Here is a 22,811-nt window from a genome sequence, read left to right on the forward strand (position 1 = left end):
GCCCTGCCACTGGGGCAGCGGGAGCTGCCAGAGGAGCCCCAGGGCCAGGACTCTGTGCTGTCCTGGGGAGCGGGACTGGCAGGGGGGCTGCAGGCTGCCTGGCGTGGAGATCTCCTCAGCATGCCAGCCAGAGAGACACTGTCACTCGCCTCCATCTTCTCCATTTCCTGCTGAGGGACCAGCACAGACTGGGATGCTCTGCTCACCTGGGGAGAGGGCAGGGGAGTGGTGAGAGCTGGGAAGGGGCTGGGATGTCTGGGCTGGGAAGTGCCAGTGAGAGGGAAACACCGGTGTCCACCTCAGCTGTGTGAGTGTGCAGGGTGGGGGCAGACAGCAGTGTCCTCGCACAGCCAGGCCTCCTGGCAGAGCCATGAAGCACCAGCAGAGCAGGACCTGCTCTGTGCCCATGTGTGCTGGGCACCCCGGGAGAGCTGCCCCGCGGTCATCGTCACACAGCAGCCAAGAACAACCACCATTGCCAGCACCGGCCTCCCACCCCAGCTCAGAGGGGTTGTTTGTGCCTCCACGGAGGGACACCGAGTGACCAGGTCACAAGTCCATCTTGGCATCGTACAGACGAGTCGTAAGCATGCACATGGTGTGCGTGTGGTGGGAGGAACCTGAGTGAGCACAAATGCCCACAGCTGTTCCTGGGGACACCATGAAGGTGCGTGGGACACACAGTGTCCCCAGGTCACTTGACTGAGAGAGTAACATCCCCTGGGAAACCACCTGCATGCAGCACTGGGGTGGGCTTCCTTGAACCCAGGTCCCCGTGTCCATTCCTCCTGCCTTGGGGCACCTCAGGCGAGTGCAGAGCAGGGCGATACAGCGCAGGGCTGAGGTGCCTCCCAGCCTCCTGACGTGGCAACAGGAGCCCAGCGAGACACTGTGACTGCTGCCATGCGCTGCCTCTGCGTCTGCAAGGGAAGGACTCGTGTCTCTGAACACCCCGTGTGCATGAGGAGTGCATGAGGACAGACAGCTCAGGTGTGGGCACCTCACAGGGCCAAACCTGCTGAACCTTGTCAAACCACTGTTGAATGCACTTTGTTAAATTCCAGCCAACTTATGGAACTCTGTCAAATTATTATTTTACCTCGACACAACATATTGCTGCTTCTCTGAGTGAGGTGCATTCTACTCATCCACAACACATAAACAGTCCTGGCAAGGAGGGTTTTGGGGGTGGGCATGGGGCTCTGTGCAAGACACTTTTTTAATGCTATAGCTTCACCCATGCTAATTAATATATTCTCTGTCTTTGAAATAAAAAAAGAAATGAAGAAGGAAATAATCTAAAGAAAAGAAAATGTGTCAACACACTTTTCAAATTTTACAATTCTTCATACTTTTTTGTCTTTCCTTCTAATATTCTGGTCTTTCATGGGATTTGGTGTTCTTTTTCCTTTTTTGCAAAGGAACTTGTTTTCCAGAACTGGGGTTACTTGTAGGACATGAATGCCTTCAGTCTCAGGGACACAGAAGCTCGGTGCCAGTGTCGATGCCCTGGGACCCCTTGCCCAGCCTCCACCTGCAGCTCCCCAGGGGCTCTGCTCTCCCACAGCTCCTCTCTGACAGCTGCCAGTCCCAGGCAAGCCCCTCAGCTACGCTGGGGCCCCTACAAGTGCCCGTGGGTGGTTTTGGTCAGACAGCTGAGATCTGCCTGGAAGGGTGAACAACAGGTTTAGACATTCAAAGAGATGTCAGCACATTTTTATCAGCTGAAACATTTGAGTACTTTTCATGAAATGACAATGTTTCCCCACCATGCCCGCAATGGGGATTTCCAAGAATTGCATTAATCATGGGAGAAGAAATACTGATCTTTGCTCATTCTTGCCTTACCACTACTCCATTTCACTGTGTGTTTAACCTCCCTCCCCTTCCGGGTGTTGCAGCTCTCCTGGTTAAAGGACCGTGTCTAAGGGCATCTTTTCCGCAAAGTAAGTGGACATAGGCCCTTCCCATGGCTCTCCAGGCTTCCCCCTCCCCTTGCTTTTTGGTCATTCAGATTCCTCCCAACCATCCGGTGGCTGCTTTGAGCTTCAGGCAGTTAGAAACTTGCCCTTCCTTTCAGAGGTCTTATTAACTCTTTATTCAACTCTTGAATTGTATTTCATCTCTACTTTCCTAGCTGTCTAAATCATTTCTTGTATGACTATGCCTTGTGGAAGGTGGACATCACTAGGTGCAGCTTGGCCGTGGCATACAGTGCGGGAGAGTGTTTTCATAGAAGCATAGAATCATAGAATGATTTGAGTTGGAAGGGACCTCAAAGATCAGACGCCCTTCACTAGGCCTCGTTTCCCGAAGCCCCATCCAACCTGGCCTTGAAGACTTCCAGGGATGGGGCATCCACAGCTTCTCTGGGCAACCTGTGCCAGTGCCTCACCACCCTCACAGGGAAGAATTTCTTCCTCATATCTACCCTCTTTTAGTTTAAACACATTACCCCTTGTCCTACCACTACACTCCCTTGGAAACAGTCCCTCCCAAGCCTTCCTTTAGGCCATCTTTAGGTACTGGAAGGCTGCAATAAGGTCTCCTCAGAGCCTTCTCTTCTCCAGGCCAAACAACCCCAACTCTCTCAGCCTGTCTTCACAGGAGAGGTGTTCCAGCCCTCTGATTATCTTTATGATGTCCTCTGGACTCACTCCAACAGCTCCATGTCTTTCTTGTACTGAGGACGGCAGAGCTGAACACAGTACTCTACGTGGGCTCTCACCAGAGCAGAGGGGCAGAATCATCTCCCTTGACCTGCTGGCCATGGTTCTTTTGATGCAGCCCAGGATACAGTTGGATTGCTGGGCTGCAAGTGCACACTGACAGCTCATGTCCAGTTCTTCATCGACCAGTACCCTCACGTCCTGCTGCACAGGGCTGCTCTCAATCCCTTCATCGCCCAGAAGGTATTGATACCAGGGGCTGCCTGACCCAGGTGTCGGACCTTTTACTTGGCCTTGCTGAATTTCATGAGGATCACATGGGCCCACTTCTCGAGCTTGTTCAGGTCCCTCTGAATGGCATCCTGTCCCTCAGGCATGTCAAATGCACCACACAGCTTGGTGTCACCTGCACATTTGCTAAGAGTGCATTCATGTTGTTCAGCCTGGAGAAAAGGCGGCTCCAGGGAGATCATATTGCGGCTTACCAGTAACTGAAGGGGCCTACAGGAAAGATGGTCAGGGACTGTTCATCAGGGAGTGTAGTGACAGAACAAGGGGTAATGGGTTTAAGCTGAAGGAGGGTCGCTTTAGATTAGATGTTAGAAAGAAATTCTTTACTGTTAGAGTGGTGAGACCCTGGAACAGGTTGCCCAGAGAGGTTGTGGATGCCTCATCCCTGGAAGTCTTGAAGACCAGGTTGGATGAGGCTTCGGGAAATGAGGCCTAGTGGAAGGTGTCCCTGCCCATGTCAGGGAGGTTGGAACTAGATGATCTTTGAGATCCCTTCCAACTCAAATCATTCTGCGCTTTGCAGAGGAGCTGCTCCTGGGCAGAGATGTCTCTCTGCAGTGCTGCCCACTTGCCATGAGCTCCCTCCATCCCAGGAGCCTGGAGCAGCTCAGCAGCAGAGGACCAGCCCAGGGCAACACTTTCTCTGCTCTCCCACACTCCCTGCAGATGTCCCTGGGGCTCCAGGGCTGAAGCTTCTCAAAGGCATCAGGGTCTCTCCTGGGGAGCGTAGGCTGACGCAGACTGAAGTCATCACTGACTGTCCCTCTCTGAGCAGGGGAGAGATGGATTTCAGAAGTGGGATTTTTCCTCCCGTGGCATGGTGGTCTATGAGAGGTTGAAATGTTCCCCTCCCTTAACCCCTCTCCCTGTCCCATGGCCAGGCAGGACACCGCAGCAGTGACAGGCAGAGATCGTTTCCCCCCACGCAGGGCAGGGATTCAGCGGTGTCCATCAGGTCTCTCCTCTCTGGTGAGTAGTCTGGAGACTGGAGTGGGCTTCAGCTCTCCCCCACGCACCCCACAGACCCACAGGAGGTGGGATTCCTCTTGCCTCAGCTCAGTGTGCACACCGTCCATGAGTCAGTACAGAGACAAAGGACTGGCCATTTTTTCGCTCAGCAATGTCTAAAGCCAGCCGGATGGCTTTCACCTCTGCAAACTGACTCGATTCACCTTCTCCTTCAGCAGTTTGTACGAGTCGTCATGGAGGACTCCATACAGCAGCCTTCCACCTCAGATTTGCTCCCACAATATTATGACAGGGCGCATCTGCACACAGGGCATACTGCTTCTCATTTTCTGGTGGTTTATGACATGGTGTGTCCTCTTCAGCACGTGTCACGTCCTCTTCTGGCAACACTACAAAGTTTTGGCCTTCTGGCCAGTCCATGGTCACTTCAAAGATTCCTGAGCAGTCGAGGTTTCCCATTCAAGCCTGTTGTGTTATTAGCACAACCCCTTTACTCCACATAGCATCAGTTTCATTATGCAGAGAGGGTTCCCTCCCTTTGAACATCCAGCCCAGTACAGGCAATCGAGGTGCCAAGTTGGGTTGTGCTTCAGTACCAACTCCTTCTGAAGTGGCTCAAAGCCCTTCATATGCTGCCAATATCTTTTTTTTTTTCAGTTGGATTGCAGTGGGCCTCGGATCCTCCATATCCCTGGCTCCAAAAACCCAGGGGTCAACCTTGAGTCTCTCCAGGTGATTTCTGCCAGAGGCTTCAGGTGGGGCCGTGGTCCCTGGCTGTGCTGTAAAGCATGTTTTTCACTTCTCCTCCGGTCTAGACTGGCCCAATGGCTATCACACGAACTATCTCTTGTCTAATTTGTTCAAAGGCTTGTTGCTGCTCAGGACCCATTCAAAGCTGTTCTTCTCCTGGGTCACTTGATAGAGAGGGCTTATGATCAGACTATAACCTGGAATGTGCCTTCTCCAAAAACCCACAACACCTGGGAAAGCTTGTGTTTCTTTTTTGTTAGGTGGTGGCAACAAACCTGTTATTTTATGGATCACATCCATTGGGCTATAACAATGCCCATCTTCATATTTTGTTCCTAAATCCTGGACCTTCTGTGCACGTCCTTTGCTCTTCCTTTATTTTATGGCAAAACCAGCTCTCAGAAGAATCTAGATCCCTCTTTTCCCTTTCTCAAACACTTCCTTTTCTGTCTTGCCCCACACAATGATGTCATCAATACACTGCAGGTGCTCAGGAGCTTCACCCTCTTCTAGTGCAGTCTGGATCAGCACATGGCCAATGGTACTTGCTGTTCTTGAACCTGCAGCAACCCCCCAACAGAAGGATCCTCTGAGGGACCTGGCAAGCTAATGGCTAAACATCTTCTCTGTACTCAAGGCAGCTATACCAAAAGCCCATTGGTACCCTGCTGGGTCTTTGAAGTACCCTCTCTGGAGGTGGTCTATGCCAAGGATGCTTCTGGACCAGTCCCAACGGGGTGCTTTTGCCACTCTTTCCCAGTTAGGCTTTCCTCAGCCTCCAACACAGACAGTTCTTGGGATCCTCCCATCACTCCAGAAATGCAGATGGGTTCTGCCCCTTTGTAATCTGATGGCGTTAGAGTACATGCGCACCGGTGTCCCCAGACCTTTATACTCCCATGGGGCTGATGTGTCAGGCCATCCATCCCACACGGTCCAGTAAACTTGGTTGTCCCTTTCTTCTGCCCTGCTGGAGACAGGGCCCCTTTATTCCTGGTCAGCATATTCATTCCTTGGGTTTTGTCACTGCAAAGCAGAAGTCATAGAATCATAGAATCATAGAATCATAGAATGGTTAGGGTTGGAAGGGACCTTAAAGATCGTCTAGTTCCAACCCCCCTGACATGTGCAGGGACACCCTCCACTAGACCTCATTGCCCAAAGCCTCATCCAACCTGGTCTTAAACACTCCCAGGGATGGGGCATCCACAACCTCTCTGGGCAACCTGTTCCAGGGCCTCACCACTCTAACAGTAAAGAATTTCTTTCTAACATCTAATCTAAAGCGACCCTCCTTCAGCTTGAACCCATTACCCCTTGTCCTGTCACTACACTCCCTCATAAACAGTCCCTGACCATCTTTCCTGTAGGCCCCTTCAGGTACTGGTAAGCCACAATTAGATCTCCCCGGAGCCACCTTTTCTCCAGGCTGAACAAGCCCAACTGTCTCAGCCTGTCCTCATAGGAAAGGTGCTCCATCCCTCTGATCAGCTTCCTGGACTCCTCTGGACTCTCTCCAACAGCTCCATGTCTCTCCTGTGCTGGGGCCCCCAGAGCTGGACGCAGTACTCCAGGTGGGGTCTCACAAGAGCAGAGCAGAGTGGCAGAGTCCCCTCCCTCAACCTGCTGGTCACACTGCTTTTGATGCAGCCCAGGACACGGTTGGCTTTCTGGGCTGCAAGCGCACACTGCCGGCTCATGTTGAGCTTCTCATCAATCGATACCCCCAAGTCCTTCTCCTCAGGGCTGCTCTCAATCCATTCTGCACCCAGCCTGTAGCTGTGCTTGGGATTGCCCCGACCCATGTGCAGGACCTTGCACTTGGCCTTGTTGAACTTCATGCGGTTTGCACGGGTGCACCTCTCCAGCCTGTCAAGGTCCCTCTGGATGGCATCCATTCCCACCACCGTGTCAACCACACCACACAGCTCGGTGTTGTCGGCAAACTTGCTGAGGGTGCACTCGATCCCACTGTCCATGTTGCTGACAAAGATGTTGAACAGTGCCGGTCCCAGTGCTGATCCCTGAGGAATGCCACTCGTCACTGGCCTGCGCTTGGACATTGAGCCGTTGACCACAAGTCTTTGAGTGCGACCATCCAGCCAATTCCTTATCCACCGAGTGGTCCATCCATTGAATCCATGTCTCTCCAATTTAGAGACAAGGATGTCATGCAGGACAGTGTCGAATGCCTTGCACAAGACCAGGTAGATGATGTCACCCTTCCCTTATCCACCAACGCTGTAACCCCATCGTAGAAGGCCACCAAATTTGTCAGGCAGGATTTGCCCCTAGTGAAGCTGTGTTGGCTGTCACCAATCACCTCCTGGTTTTCCCTGTGCCTGAGCGTAGTCTCCAGGAGGGTCTGCTCCATAATCTTGTCAGGCATGGAGGTGAGACTGGTTCCCTGGGTCTTCCTTATTACCCTTCTTAAAAATGGGGGTTATGTTTCCCCTTTTCCAGTCAGTGGGAACTTTGCTGGATTGCCAGGACTTCTCAAATATGATGAACTGGCGCTTCATCCGCCAGTTCCCTCAAGACCCACGGATGCAACTCATCAGGTCCCATGGACTTGTGCACCTTCAGGTTCCTTAGATATTCTCGAACCTGATCTTCTCCTACAGTGGGCGGTTCTGCATTCTCCCAGTCCCTGCCTTCTGTGACCTGGGCAGTGTGGCTCAAGCATTTGCCAGTGAAGACTGAGGCAAAGAAGTCATTGAGTACCTCAGCCTTCTCCATATCCTGGGTAACCAGGTCACCCGTTTCATTCCGGAGGGGACCCACATTATCCTTCATCCTCCTTTTCTCACTAACATACCTATAGAAGCTTTTCTTGTTGTCCTCAACATCCCTGGCCAGACTAATTTCTATCAGGGCTTTGGCTTTCCTAACCTGATCCCTGGCTGCTCGGATAGTTTCTCTGTATTCTTCCCAGGATACCTGCCCTTGCTTCCACCCTCTGTAGGCTTCCTTTTTTTGTTTGACTTTGCCCAGGAGCTCCTTGTTGATCCATGGGGGGCTTCTTGGTGGTTTTGCTTGACTTCCTCTTTGTTGGGATGCATTGCTCCTGAGCTTGGAGGAGGTGACCCTTGAATATTAGCCAGCTGTCTTGGGCCCCTCTTCCTTCCAGGGCTTTGTCCCATGGTATTCTACCAGGCAGATCCCTGAAGAGGCCAAAGTCTGCTCTCCTGAAGTCCAGGGTAGTGAACTTGCTGCACGCCCTCCTCGCTGCCCTGAGGATCCTGAATTCCACCATTTCGTGGTCACTGCAGCCAAGGCTGCCCTTGAGCTTCACGTCCCCTACCAGGCCCTCCTTATTGGTGAGAATAAGGTCCAGCATGGCACCTCTCCTCGTGGGCTCCTCTATCACTTGGAGGAGAAAGTTGTCATCGACACATTCCAGGAACTTCCTGGATTGCTTACGCTCAGCTGCATTGTCCCTCCAGCAGATGTCAGGGTGGTTGAAGTCCCCCATAAGGACCAGGGCTTGTGAGCGTGAGGCTGCTCCTGTCTGCCTATAGAGGGCTTCATCTGCTCGGTCTCCCTGGTCAGGTGGCCTGTAGCAGACCCCTGCTATGATGTCCCCTGCCCCAGCGCTCCTTTTAATCCTGACCCATAGGCTCTCGGTGAGCTCCTCCTCCATCCCCAGGTGGAGCTCCATGCACTCCAGCTGGTCATCGACATACAGAGTGACATCCCCTCCTCGCCTGCCCTGCCTGTCCTTCCTAAAGAGCCTGTACCCTTCCATCCCAACACTCCAGTCATAGGAGCTGTCCCACCATGTCTCTGTAATGCCAATAAGGTCATAGCCTTGCAGGCGCGCACACGTCTCCAGCTCCTCTTGTTTATTCCCCATGCTCCGTGCGTTCGCATAGAGGCATTTCAGTTGTGCCCCCGATGAGGCTGACTTATTGGCTGGGGTGGCTGGGATTCTTTTGATGTATCTTCCCAGTGTTACCATGTTGGTTCCTGTTGCATCTGGAGCCCCCAGCTCATCTCCTGTAGGCTTCGAGCGTGCTGTAGTGCATCTAGCACGTCTCTGAGCAGGAGGCTGAGGGCCCTCACCAGCACCCTGTCCCTCCAACCTGGGCACATCATCCCACAACATGTCACTGACAAGCCTGATGTTATCCCCCTCCCGCTTCGAGCCTAGTTTAAAGCTCTATCGATGAGCCCCGCTAGTTCCTGGGCAAAGATCTTCTTCCCCTTTTTGAGGGAGATGAATCCCATCAGGGTTCATCAGGCCTGGTGCCGTGTAGGCCGTCCCATTGTCAAAGAACTCAAAGTTATGGTGTTGACACCAGCCACGGAGCTATGCATTTATGGACTGAGTCTGCCTGTTCCTCCCAACATTGCTGCCCTCAACTGGGAGGAGGGAGGAGAATATTACCTGTGCTCCCAAATCCTTCAGTGACCATCCCAAGAGCCTGAAGTCCCTTTTGATTGCTTTTGTAGTATGTGTCTCTGCTTCATCCCCACCCACATGGAGGAGCAGCAGTGGGTAATAGTCAGAGGGCTGTACCAGGCTGGGAAGTTTCCTAGCGATGTCTTTGACACAGGCCCCAGGGAGGCAGCAGACTTCTCTGAGGGGAGGGTCTGCCCCGCATATCGGGCCCTCTGTACCCTTCAGAAGGGAGTCCCCTATGACTATAACTCTCCTTTTCTTCTTTGTTGGGGTGGTCATGACCTGAGGCATGGGCCTTTTGGGCCTAGGTGCTACCTCTGGAGTAGCTTGACTGTCATCCACATCCTCGCTCGAGTGGCCTTCCACAGCCAGAGCCTGGTACCTGTTGCACAGGGGTACGTGGGAAGGCGAGGTGGGTGAGGAGGAGAAGGCTCGCCTGCCACGCTGAGCATGGACTTGTTTCTATTCACTCCCCTCTTTGAGGCTGCTGCCTTCTGCCTGGCAAGGGGAGGATACAGGGTCCCCTTCACTTTGGCTTTGGTCTTTTAGCTGTCCCTGTTTCTGTCTCAGGGAGGGCAGAGCTTGGCTCCATCAGTTTATCTCTCTCTCTCAGCCTCCCTGATGCTCCTTAACCTCTCCACTTCTTCACAGAGTTCTGCCACCAGGCTGAGCAGATCGTCCACCTGGTCACACCTCAGGCAGCCAATCTCACTTCTGCCTTCCCCTGCCAGTGCCAAGTTCAGACACTCCCTGCAGCCTGAGAGCTGGGTGGGTGCATGCTTCTGTGGCAGCTGTGTCTGTGTTGCCACATACCTTCTGGTGAGCACAGAGCTTAGGGCTTTCTGCCTACCTTCTGTGCAGGTTCAGTGAAGTACTGAAACCCAACCACTTGGGTTGGTCACTCTCATGCCTACCCCCAGCTGGGAAAGAAAAGACTGGTGAGAAGCTGGCTGAGGAAAACCAAGTGTTCAGGAAGTCCTTGAGTACCACCAGACAAATCCTACTTTTGGGGAAACACCAGGACACCCCATCTCCCCACAGAACCTTTCCGCAAGGTGGGCACATCTGTGCTGGCCTGGCCAGCCATTCCTACACCCCCTGCCCATGCTCTCCACAGCCCTTGAGCTGGGGGAGCTGCACTGCAGAGCAAGTGGGCTGTGGGGCCTGGGGTCACAGGGGGACTCTGCAAGGGACATGCTGGTCAGGCTGGGTGGCAGACCCAGCTCAGGGACATCACTGCCACTGACTGCCTCCCACAGAGGCTCTTATGTGGCCATGGAGGCTGCTCAGAGGAGACCTGCCTTATTGCCAATGCCATGAGATGTGTTTGGGTGCTGCACCGCATCCAGTCTATGGAAGTCCACTGATGGGAAAACGAACCACTCACCAGGCTCCTTTCCCTGTGCCTGCTGTGTCCCCTGGGCTTGCAGAACCCTCACTTGCTGGTTCACACCCACATTTAGCACTTGATCTCTGGGGCACGCCACCTTGCACAGGCTCGTGCTCAGTGGGCTCCATTCCCTGCTGACCTCCTGGCACGTGCTGTCCCTGCAGATCCCCTGGGCTCTCCTGGCAGCTCCTCATTCCTTCCAGAAAAACACTCCTCTGCCATCAGCCCTACCACAGGCTGTCGAGCCCCAGGCAGCTTAGTTGGAGTCCATTCAGCATCTGTGTGGGTGCTGTCCACCCACAAGGAACACCTGAGCCATTCCTCAGTCCCTGGAAGAGCACACTGGGACCCTCATCTCATCCCTCTGCGCCCATGGAGAAACAAGCAAAGCAACAATTTTCTCCAGAGTCTCTTCCTTGGGCGTGTTCTTGAGAGCAAGACTGGAAAAAGACATAAGCCTTTGGGCAGTGCCCTGAGGAGATTGCCTTTCCTGGTGGAAATGCTGTTACAGAGGCCAGCTCTGTCAGAGATCTGCTGTGCAGGGACTCTGTACACAGGAACGGCCTCTGCAGCTCCAGGGAAGGTCTCGGGGGATAAAATCTCAGTCAGAAATGTCACTGCAGGGTCCTTTTTAATATTTAAATGCACAGAGGGTGTGGAATTCATTTACACTACCTCTGGGTCAAATCAGACAGGTCGATAATGAATTAGAATTGGTATGAATAATGAAAATTCTTTGTGGACAGCATTATCAGAAGTGAAAAAAAGAAAACTAAAAAACTAAAATCAACAATAACATCAAGAACTAGAAAACATATAAAAGACAGGCTGGGCCTGTCATGAGTTCTGTTAGAAGTGATATGTAGGAGGACATGGGCAGCATATTGCTTCTGATAAACCTCTAGTCATCAGTTTCTGAACTGCATCCTTGAGCTCCTGGTTCCTCATGCTGTAGATGAGGGGGTTCACTGCTGGAGGCACGATGGAATACAGAGCTGAGACTACCAGATCCAGGGATGTGGAGGAGATGGAGGGGGGCTTGAAGTAGGCAAACATGCCAGTGCTGATAAACAGGGAGACCATGGCCAAGTGAGGGAGGCACGTGGAAAAGGCTTTGTGCCGTCCCTGCTCAGAGGGGATCCTCAGCACGGCCCTGAAGATCTGCACATAGGACAGCACAATGAAAACAAAACACACAAAGAATAAACAGGCACTAACCATAATAAGCCGAGCCTCTCTGATGTAGGTGTCCGAGCAGGAGAGCTTGAGGATCTGGGGGATTTCACAGAAGAACAGGTCCACAGCATTACCCTGGCAGAGTGGTATAGAAAATGCATTGGCCGTGTGCAGCATAGCATAGAGAAACCCAGTGCCCCAGGCAGCTGCTGCCATGTGGACACAAGCTCTGCTGCCCAGGAGGGTCCCGTAGTGCAGGGGTTGGCAGATGGCAACATAGCGGTCATAGGACATGATGGTGAGAAGTGAAAAATCTGCTGACATCAGAAAGTAAAAGAAGAAGACTTGAGAAGCACATCCTGTGTAGGAGATGGCCCTGGTGTCCCAGAGGGAATTGGCCATGGCTTTGGAAACAGTGGTGGAGATGAAGCCCAGGTCGAGGAGGGAGAGGTTGAGGAGGAAGAAGTACATGGGAGTGTGGAGGTGGTGGTCGCAGGCTATGGCAGTGATGATGAGGCCATTGCCCAGGAGAGCAGCCAGGTAGATGCCCAGGAAGAGCCAGAAGTGCAAGAGCTGCAGCTCCCGTGTGTCTCCAAAAGCCATGAGTACAAACTCAGTGATGGAGCTGCTGTTGGACATTTGCTGGTTTTTGAACGTGGGGGTACTGGCCTAAGAAGGAAAAGACAGGGAACAATTCGGACAGACTTCTCTGAGCAAAGCCACTCCATTTTTCATAGACATCCCATCCCCCTCCCCCAATTCCGAGGCATTTCCTTTCTTTGTTTTGTGCTGGCTGAGTGTGCTGTGAGGAGCAGGACCTCTGCCCCTGTGCTGCCAAGGAGTCAGCTCTGCCCTGCTGCAGTGAGTACATGGGAGCTGGTTCTTGACTCCCCCAATGGTCACCAGGGATGTCAGGTGCAATTCACCCTTGATGGAAATGTTCAATATCTGCACTCACCACTCCAGAGAGTGTGGGCTGCAGAAGAGAGGCTGAGCATGTCTTTATGGTGATTTTCTCTGTGGGGTTATTTTTTTTCCCACCATCATATCTGGTGAGTACTAGATTTAGTGGTAGAAATCCCCTTTTTTATGACTGAAAGTGTGGAGTCTTAGGACAAGCCAGGAAAAAGGGCTCTTCTCTCTCAGGGCAAGGACAGGAGAGCCGCAGTGTCCATCAGTCTTGTTCCCAGCTATGCTGTGCTTTTGCTTGTGCTACCTCGAGGATGGCTGTGCACAAAATTACTCTTTAAAAATAAAGCAGCTGGACTCTGATGAGAGCAGGGGAGTCCTTTTTCAAAGGGCAGATCTGCAAACTCTTTTTTTCCAGCACAGAGGTGGAGTTGTGATGGAGAGGGCAGGACACAGCCCCTCTCAGAGAGAAGTAAAGGCCTCTGAGAGGAGAGAACTGACCTCCAAGGGAAAGCTCAGCACTCCCTGGGATCCTACAGGAGAGCCTTGCCATCCTGGGGGGCAGCACGCAAGCCCAGTTGGATGGAAGAAGCAGAGAATCAGGTCTCCCAATGATGGGATGTCCTAAAGGCAGAGTCAGCTCATTGCTCAGCACACAACGCCCAGCAGACATCTAGAGTGAGGGACCACAAGAGAGCAGCCTGAAGGCAGCCTAGCCCAGGGCTTGGCTGCAGTTTCCTCCCACTCCCTGCCCATGTCTCTGCTGCCTGGAGCTGTCCCTGCCAGGAGCTGGTGCTCTGCCCACACCTCTCCTCCCTGTCCCTGCTCACAGAGCCCATCCCACCCTCTGTGTGCTCAGCTCTGCCCTGCAGACCCCTCCTGGCAGCAGGGCCCTGCCCAGGGGTACCTCTGTGTTGGCAGGTCTTAAGGAGAAGAGCAGATCAACCCTGAAGGCACCACAAAGGTGAATGCTTTCTCTAGTCTGAGGTGGGTTTATTAGGTCCCTTGAAAAACCTTTATCATCACTCACTGTGATGCTGTAGGAGTGTGTGTCTCCTGTGCAAAAGTAAAAGCTCCATTACCATTTCCATCTACCATCACAGCTGGAATGTGGAAGCACTGACTCTGGGAAGCACCTTTCTTTCCATGTAGCCATTGCCTTGATGTGCTTCTTGAAATGTGCCCTGTGGAATGTCCCAGTGGTGATCCGGAGCTGGTAAAAGCCTGGACACCCTCAGCACCCTCTCAAAAGTACAAAGACTCTGCCCTGCCCTAACAGGGGTTTCTTCTTCCACCCAAAGCTTCTCCCTGCAGTTGCATGGGGAGCTCTCTGAGCAAGCTGAGAGTTGACGCTTGAAGGCAGAATATTCCCCTGGTATGCAGGGACCCTGTGGTGAAGGACAGCCCCGGGCACCTCCAGCTACATGCTGTAGCTTCACAGCTATTCAAAATTGCCTAAAAATAGCCCCCTACTTACAGATCGCATAAGCTGCGGGTTGTGTCAGCTTTAGGAGATAACTCCAGGAACTACAGCTGCATTGCCCTGCACCCAGAGACTTACCATGTCAAGGGCTCTCAAGATTTCTCTTCTTTTCAGATCTCAGTCATCCTCCCAGTCCTGATCGCCTTTAAGCTCTTCATCTGCCTTGCTCATCTCCCTGAGATACCCTGGCAGTGCCCTCAGCACTGCTGTGCTCTGCAGAGGAGCTGCTCCTGGGCAGAGATGTCTCTCTGCAGCACAGCCCACTTGCCATGAGCTCCCTTTGTCCCAGGAGACCAGCAGCGGAGGACCAGCCCAAGGCGGCATGTTAATGACCCCTCTGGTGGGTTTGGGGATGAGTCCATGAAGCTCAGACCCTGAGAGGAAGCTGATGAAACCTCTCCAGAAGTCACAGTGCGATGCAAACTCCACAGTTTCTTGGAGCATTAATGGGTCCCCCTGAGGGCCATCCCTGACAAAGCAACTCTGGGGCTGGTTAGAGCAGGCAAGTGGAGGCAGTGATGACAGGTAGGCAAAGGCAATGGCAAGGTGGCTCTGATGCTGAGTAATCCTGGATGTGTTTTATAAACCCAAAGGGCCAAGCTGTGACCCCCAGCCCCTGGGAGGGGAGGTCCTGTCCCACACACAGGGCTCAGGGCTCTTCCTGGGGCAGGGTTTTGTGGGGACATGGCAGAAAGACCTCAGCTCTGTTGGGAGCTTTCAACTTTGTCATCTCCCTTGACCATCTCCACCACAGGTTGTCCTATGGTGTCGTATGCCTGCACCTGTTTCCTTGAAGGCTGTGGACATCCACTGTGCTTACCAACCTTGCTCTTACTTGAGCATCTTCCTACCCTTACTGATATCTCTCCATCCTCATGGGCTGTTTGTTGAAATACAAAGCTTTGGCTAATCCAGACTCATTCTGGGTGGCCTCTTGTACCACAGCACTGGGCCTGTTCTATGAGCATTGGGGGGACTGCAGGGAGCCACACTGGGAGCACTGGGGAAACACTGGGAGCACTATCACTGCACTGGGAGCTGTACAGGAAGTACTGGGGAGATATCCGGAGCATTGAGGTGAGCCAGTAATCAGCCCAGAGAGCACTGGGAGCACTGGTGTGGCACTGGGAGAGGTAGTGGGAGCACTTGGGTGAGCTAGGCGAGGCACTGGGACCATGGCAGCCACACTGGAGAAGCACTGTGGCATCACTGGGAGCACTGGGAGTGAGCCAAGGAGCCACAGTGAAAGAACTGGGGTGGCAGTATAAGCCATACTGGGAGCACTGGGGTGGATTTGGGAGCACTATGGCTGCACTGGTAACACTGGGGCGGCAGTGGGAGTACTGAAGAGACCCAGTGAGTGGCAATGGCGCAGCACTGGGAGCACCGAGGGGAGCCAGGGAGCCACGCTGGGAGCACTGGTGTGGAACCAGGAGCACTGCAGGGAGCCAGGGAGCTGCTCTGGGAGTACTGGGGCAGCACTGGGAGAACCGGGGCAGCACTCTGATCCTCACTGGCAGCACTGGAGTGTCACTGGGAGGACTTCTCACCTCTGTGCCTGGCAAGATCATGGAGCGGATCCTCCTGGGAACTGTGCTCAGGCACATGGAAAACCAGGAGGTGATTGGTGACAGCCACCATGGCTTCACTAAGGGCAAATCCTGCCTGACAAAGTTGGTGGCCTTCTACGAATGGGGTTACAGCGTTGGTGGATAAGGGACGAGTGACTGACATCACCTACCTGGACTTGTGCAAGGCATTCGACACTGTCCTGCATGACATCCTTGTCTCTAAATTGGAGAGACATGGATTCGATGGAGGGACCACTCGGTGGATAAGGATGGATGGTCACACTCAAAAACTTGTGGTCAACGGCTCAATGTCCGAGTGGAGACCAGTGACGAGTGGTGTTCCTCAGCGGTTGGTATTTGGACTGGAACTGTTTAACATCTTTGTTGGTGACATGGACACCTGGATCGAATGCAATCTCAGCAAGTTTGCCGACAACACCAAGCTGTGTGGTGCATTCGACACGGTGGAGGGAATGGATGCCATCCAGAGGGACCTTGACAGGCTGGAGAGGTGGGCCCCTGTGAACCTCATGAAGCTCAACAAGGCCAAGTGCAAGGTCCTGCACATGGGTCGGGGCAATCCCAAGCACAACTACGGGCTGGGTGCAGAATGGATTGAGAGCAGCCCTGAGGAGAGCCTTGGGAGAGCCCTGAGCCTTGGGCGTGTTGGTGATGAGAAGCTCAACATGAGCCGGCAATGAGCGCCTGCAGCCCAGAAAGCCAACCATGTCCTGGGCTGCATCAAATGCAGCGTGACCAGCAGGTCAAGGGAGGGGACTCTGTCACTCTTCTCTGCTCTCATGAGACCCCACCTGCAGGACTGCGTCCAGCTCTGGGGTCCCCAGTACAAGAAAGACATGGAGCTGTTGGTGTGAGTCCAGAGGAGGCCAGGAAGATGATCAGAGGGCTGGAGCACCTCTCCTGTGAAGACATACTGAGAGAGTTGGGTTTGTTTAGTATAGAGAAGAGAAGGTTCTGGGGAGACCTAATTCTTTCTAGGTCTTCCAGTACCTGAATGGGGCCTACAGGAAAGCTGGAGAGGGACTGTTTATCCGGGAGTGTCGTGATAGGACAAAGGGGAATTGGGTTTAAGCTAAAAGAGGGTAGATTCACACTAGATGTTTGGAAGAAATTCTTCATTGTGAGGGTGGTGAGGCACTGGAACAGGTTGCCCAGAGAAGCTGTGGATGCCCCATCCCTGGATGGTTTGAAGGCCAGGTTGGATGGAGCTTTGGGCAGCCTGGTCTAGTGGAGGGTATCCCTGGCCATGGCAGAGGGGCTGGAACTAGATGACCTTTGAGGTCCCTTCCAAACCCAAGCCATTCTGTGATGATTCTATGATGATTCTAACAGAAGGAGACATTCAGAAAGCTGGTCAAAATCTCCTTTTATGAAGGAAAAAGAAACAAACAAACAAACAACCCCCCCCAACACCAGTTTAGACTTAAACAACAGATGAGCAGAGCTTTAAGTGATGTGGAGGGAAGTGATGCCATCTGTCCCAGGTAAGTTTTTGTACTCCAGTGACAGAACAGAGTGGGGTAAATTCAGTGTTATAATCACAGTTAGTTCCTTGGCAGGTAGAACTGGTGGAGAATTTTTATTGTCATTCCTGTTCTGTCTAGTGAGAGGGTGAATACAGATTGCGTATAACAGAAAGAATCTCAGAAGATTATGAAAAAGTGAAAGATTTGAAACAGGGAGGAAATACCTTAAGAGAAGAGAAGAGAAGAGAAGAGAAGAGAAGAGAAGAGAAGAGTTGAGTTCAAGCTGGAAGGGACCATCTACTCCAACTGCAGAACAGGGCTATAATCACTCAAGCCATTAAAGGTCAAAGGGGCTTTGGATTATTGGGTGTGCAGTCACTGGTGTGTACATGTTCTGGCAGGGGCTTTTCCAAAGGCAACCATCACCTCAGCTGATGTACCTCCACTGTGAACTTATCCACAGGTCACTGTCCATTTGACTCCTGTTCATACTGAAGTTTTAGCAAGTTCCCTTGCTGCCCACAAAGCTACTCGCTGGTGGGAGCAGAGTGGAGAGAAGAAGAGATGAGATGCCCTGCAGGACTTCATGCTTACAAAGAAGGAAGAGCTGGTCAGAGGTGTAACACTCAGGGGTGAGAAAGTAGAGTGTAGGATCCTGAGAGAAGGGAAGAAGGCCAAGAGCAGGTCTTCAGGAGAGCAGAAGCTGACCTCCTGGCCGCCATGCTTCAAAGAATCCCATGGGATAAGGCCCAGCAGAGAAGAGAGGTGCAGAGAGATGTTTGATGCGCCTAATGCAGAAAGTCAAGAAAAGGTGGCCAGAGGAAGGCATGGATGAGAAAGGAGCTCCTGACAAAAACCAAGCATGCAGAGGAAGCACAGAGAAGGTGGAAGGTGGCTGCCTTCCAGCCTCAATGGTGCTGTGCTGCTGGGCTGGAGAGAGACATTTGTACGTGAGTGTCTGTCTGTACATGGGGGAACTGGGGAGCTGAGGTGATCCTGGGGCCAGCTCCTCTATAGACGGAAGGTCTAAGACCAGCTCCTGGAGGGATCCATGTTGTCTGTGTGTCTACACAGCTATACATTTTCCTCTAATATCACCATGCGTACAAACAGCCCCACCCTCCTTTCTCCTTTCTCCACTGACCCTGGTTTGGTTTGCTTTGCACCCTCCTTTGGTGTTTTGCAGACTCTCTTCATGGCAATTCCTACCTGGGTCTGTAGAGATCTGCAACTCCTCATGCTGTTCTCTTGTGAGAGAGACCTGGAGAAACTCCGGAATTTGGCCAAAAGAAACCTCGTGACGTTGACAAGGAGAATTGGCCAGTCTGGCCTCAGGGAGAAGAACCAACGTGTACATGAGGGCCAGCTGGGACCTGCTGTGCTGAGGAGGGACTCTGAGGAGGAGAAGGGCCTGGCAACTGCAAGGGACACCAGACGAGCCAGGGGTTTCTGCTCACTGTGAGGAAGGCCACTTGCATACGGGGCTGCATTAGGATGAGCACGGTCACCCAGAGCAGGGCAGTTCTTCTGGCCCTTGACACCGCACTGGTAGGGACCCCCACACATGGCTTTGTCCCAGTTCTCGGCTCCCTCTTTTGCTGGAGCTGGGAGGAGCTGGAGAGTGGCCAGAGGAGATGTGGCCAGGTGGAGTTTGGGGCCTTAAGCAGATGGGCTGTGTAGAGGGGCTGAGAGACCTGGGCTTCTTTGGCCCCTTTGCCCAGTGTTGGAGAGGCTCAGGGCAGTCTAGGAGTAGCCTGAGACTGCTTGAAAGGTGGTTTCAGAGATGGTGGAGCTTTTCTGAAAACTGGGAAACATCATGAGAAAGAGAAGATGCCACCAAGTGCATCTTGGGAGGTTGAGATGGGACACGAGGAGAAAGAAATGTCCCTGCAAGTGCAGTTCTGTGGTACAAGAGGCCACCCAGCAAGAGTCTGGATCAGTCAGAGCTTTGCATTTCAATGAACAGTCTGTGAGGATGGAGAGATATCAGTAAGGGTGGGAAGACGCTCAGGTGAGACCCAAGTTGGAAAGCAGGCTGGGTGTCAAGAGCCTGCAGGGAAAGAGGTGCAGGTGTGGGACACCGTAGGACATCCTGTGGTGGAGACATCTGGGGGCAGTGGTAAGGCTGAAAGCCCCCAACACAGCCAAGGTCTTGGTCTGCTGGGCTGTGGCTGTTCTCTCTGCAGGTGATGCCTGTGAGGAGACATCTTCTCATTAGAGCACCAGGACTTCATTGCCCCCTTGTCACAACCTGTGAGCCTGAGAAAGAGTGTGTGGTAGTCCTGCTCTAGGCATTGCACATCCCCACATCACACTGGCCCAGGAAGAGCCCTGAGCCCTGTGTGTGAGGGACAGGGTCTCCCCTCCCAGGGGCTGGGGGTCAGGGCTTGGCCCTTTGGCTTGATCAAACACACCCAGGATTACTCAGCATCAGAGCCACCTTGCCATTGCCTTTGCCTACCTGTCATCACTGCCTCCACTTGCCTGCTCTAACCAGCCCCAGAGTTGCTTTGTCAGGGATGGCCCTCAGGGGGACCCATTAATGCTCCAAGAAACTGTGGAGTTTGCATCGCACTGTGACTTCTGGAGAGGTTTCATCAGCTTCCTCTCAGGGTCTGAGCTTCATGGACTCATCCCCAAACCCACCAGAGGGGTCATTAACATGCCGCCTTGGGCTGGGCCTCTGCTTCTGGTCTCCTGGGACGGAGGGAGCTCATGGCAAGTGGGCTGTGCTGCAGAGAGACAGCTCTGGCCAGGAGCAGCTCCTCTGCAGAGCCCAGCAGGGCTGAGGGCTCTGCCTGCAGGCACCGAGGGGAGAACAGCGAGGCAGAGAGAGCTTAAAGGCAGTTGGAAATGGGAGGCTTGCTGAGAGCTCAGGGAAGGAGAAATCTTCAGAGCCCTTGACACGGTAAGTCTCTGGGTGCAGGGCAATGCCGATGCGGTTCCTGGAGGCATCTCCTCAAGCTGGCAGAGCCCACAGCTGCTGGGATCTGCCAGGTGGACTCCCTGTGCAGAGGCAAGTTTGAGTGGCTGGGAATGCAGGTGTGCAGGCAGGGGTGCCCAGTTGTGTCCTGCAGAGCAGGGTCCCTGCAGCCCAGGGGCTGTGTGCCGGGGCAGGGACCCTGCCTTCTGCCAGGGTCAGCCCTCAGCCTGCCCGCGGAGCTGCCCAGGGCACTGCAGGGAGAAGCTGTGGGTGGAAGGAGCGACCCCCTGGAAGGGCAGGGCAGGGTCCTTCTGCTCTTGAGAGGGTGCTTTGTTTGTGAGGGCTGATTACAGCTTGAGATTGCCCCTGGGACATTTGCCATGGTACTTCTCAAGGAGCATTGGGATCCCCTTGGGCAGTGCCCTGGTGCCAGGAGGGGTCTGCAGGGCAGAGCTGAGCACACAGAGGGTGGGATGGGCTCTGTGAGCAGGGACAGGGAGGAGAGGTGTGGGCAGAGCACCAGCTCCTGGCAGGGACAGCTCCAGGCAGCAGAGACATGGGCAGGGAGTGGGAGGAAACTGCAGCCAAGCCCTGGGCTAGGCTGCCTTCAGGCTGCTCTCTTGTGGTCCCTCACTCTAGATGTCTGCTGGGCGTTGTCTGCTGAGCAATGAGCTGACTCTGCCTTTAGGACATCCCATCTTCAGGACATCGGACTGTCTGCTTTGCCTGTGCTGCTGGGCTTGGGAGCTGCCCCAGAAGAGCACAGCTGTGCTGTAGGATCCCAGGGAGTGCTGAGCTTTCCCTTGGAGGTCAGTTCTCTCCTCTCAGAGGCCTTTGTTTCTCTCTGAGAGGGGCTGTGTCCTTCTCTCTCCATCACAACTCCACCTCTGGGCTGGGAAAGAGAAGAGTTTGCAGATCTGCCCTTTGAATCATGACTCCCCTGCTCTTGTTAGTGTCTTTTTGGGGGTATTATTTAAAAGTAATTTCTGTTTGTCATCATCTTCAAGGCAGCAGAAGCAACAGTGCAGGGCAGCTGGGTGACAGTCTAATGGACACTGCATCTCTCCTGACTCTGCACTAAGCTACAAAGAGCTGAGCCTTTTTGCCTGTCCTGTCTCAAAACTCTTCCCATTTTCCATTCTGAAATGAGCATTTCTAACCCTCAGAAGAATATTCCCAGATGTGATTGTGGAAAATGAAAACACAGAAAACACTTATATTAGCATGCTAAGCCTCTCTTCTGCAGCCCACACTCTTCTGAGTTGTGAGATCAGAGATTGAATTTTTCCAGTAAATGTGGATTGCATCTGACATGGGTTTTGAATATTGGAGCTGTCACAAACCAGCTCCATGTACCCACTACAGCTCAGCACAGCTGACTCCTCAGCTCCTCACAACACACTCAGCCAGCACAAACCAGAGAAAGGAAATGTATTTCAACTGGGGGGTGTTTCTATGAAAAAGAGAGTGGTTTTGCTCAGTGGATTCTGTCCTAACTTTTCCCTGTCCTTTCGTTATTAGAACTGGCCCCCATGCGAAGAAACAGCAGATGTCCAACGGCAGCTCCATCACTGAGTTCCTCCTCCTGGCATTCGCAGACACACGGGAGCTGCAGCTCTTGCACTTCTGGCTCTTCCTGGGCATCTACCTGGCTGCTCTCCTGGCCAATGGCCTCATCATCACTGCCATAGCCTGCGACCACCACCTCCACACCCCCATGTACTTCTTCCTCCTCAACCTCTCCCTCCTCGACCTTGGTACCATCTCTATCACGGTCCCTAAAGTGATGGCCAACTCACTCTCAGACAACAGGTCCATCTCCTGTGCAGGATGTGCTGCTCAAGTATTTCTATTTTTCTTCTTGCTTGGAGCTGAGTACGCACTTCTCACTGTCATGGCCTATGACCGCTACGTTGCCATCTGCCAACCCCTGCACTACGGGACCCTCCTGGGCAGCAGAGCTTGTGTCCACATGGCAGCAGCTGCCTGGGGCAGTGGGTTTCTCAATGCTGTGCTGCACACGGCCAATACATTTTCTATACCACTCTGCCATGGTAATACTGTAGAACAGTTCTTCTGTGACGTTCCCCAGATCCTCAAGCTCTCCTGCTCAGACACCTACCTCAGGGAAGTTGGGCTTCTTATTTTAAGCTGTTTTTTAGGTTTTGGCTGTTTTGTTTTCATTGTGCTGTCCTATGTGCAGATCTTCAGGGCTGTGTTGAGGATCCCCTCTGAGCAGGGACGGCACAAAGCCTTTTCCATGTGCCTCCCTCACCTGGCCGTGGTCTCCCTGTTTATCAGCACTGCCATATTTTCCTACCTGAAACCCCCCTCCATCTCCTCCCCATCCCTGGACCTGGTGGTGACTGTTCTGTACTCGGTGGTTCCTCCAGCAGTGAACCCCCTCATCTACAGCATGAGGAACCAGGAAATCATAGATGCCCTGTGGAAACTATTTGAATACAATCTACTTCAGATCAAGAAGACCCCCATTATCCCACCAGGGCTCCCTCTGTATTTCAGGAAGAGCCAGGAGTAGCTTTTCTTCATATGGGTCTGTATTTTTTTGTGTTCTTCTTTTCTCCTTAGGATTTTTGTTTATTTTATACCTGTGATATTAGTATTCTTTGCCTGTTACCTCTTTTTACTTGACCCAAACACCTCATGTACATATGGGTCCAGGCTGCCTGTCTAGATAAACTCCATGGAGAAAGCAGTGGGAATTCTCTCAGCGTCAGCTCCCATCTGTGCACATCTCCTCAGGAGCTGGAGGAGCAGCCCCAGCATG

The 22,811-nt window shown here is 53.0% G+C and overlaps 2 protein-coding genes across 2 annotated transcripts in view; one reads left to right on the forward strand and one right to left on the reverse strand.

The window, feature by feature from the left end:
• Positions 1 to 11,323: 11,323 nt before the first annotated feature.
• Positions 11,324 to 12,289, reverse strand: LOC129196867 (olfactory receptor 14A16-like). Its single transcript, XM_054804836.1, has one exon. It carries the CDS (start codon positions 12,287 to 12,289, stop codon positions 11,324 to 11,326), a length of 966 nt encoding a protein of 321 aa, XP_054660811.1.
• A 9,283-nt stretch (positions 12,290 to 21,572) lies between these two features.
• Positions 21,573 to 22,811, forward strand: part of LOC129196868 (olfactory receptor 14A16-like) — a 12,287-nt gene continuing 11,048 nt past the window's right edge. The window contains exon 1 of the mRNA XM_054804837.1: positions 21,573 to 22,537. Within this exon, the coding sequence (XP_054660812.1) occupies positions 21,573 to 22,537 (965 nt within the window). The remainder of the gene's footprint in view (positions 22,538 to 22,811) is intronic.

This window comes from Grus americana, chromosome 27, assembly GCF_028858705.1.
Source record: "Grus americana isolate bGruAme1 chromosome 27, bGruAme1.mat, whole genome shotgun sequence".
NCBI classification, from domain to species: domain Eukaryota; kingdom Metazoa; phylum Chordata; class Aves; order Gruiformes; family Gruidae; genus Grus; species Grus americana.

Excerpts from the sequence above, each read along its gene's own strand:
- LOC129196867 (XM_054804836.1), bottom strand. The coding sequence starts at position 12,289 with ATGTCCAACAGCAGCTCCATCACTGAGTTTGTACTCATGGCTTTTGGA.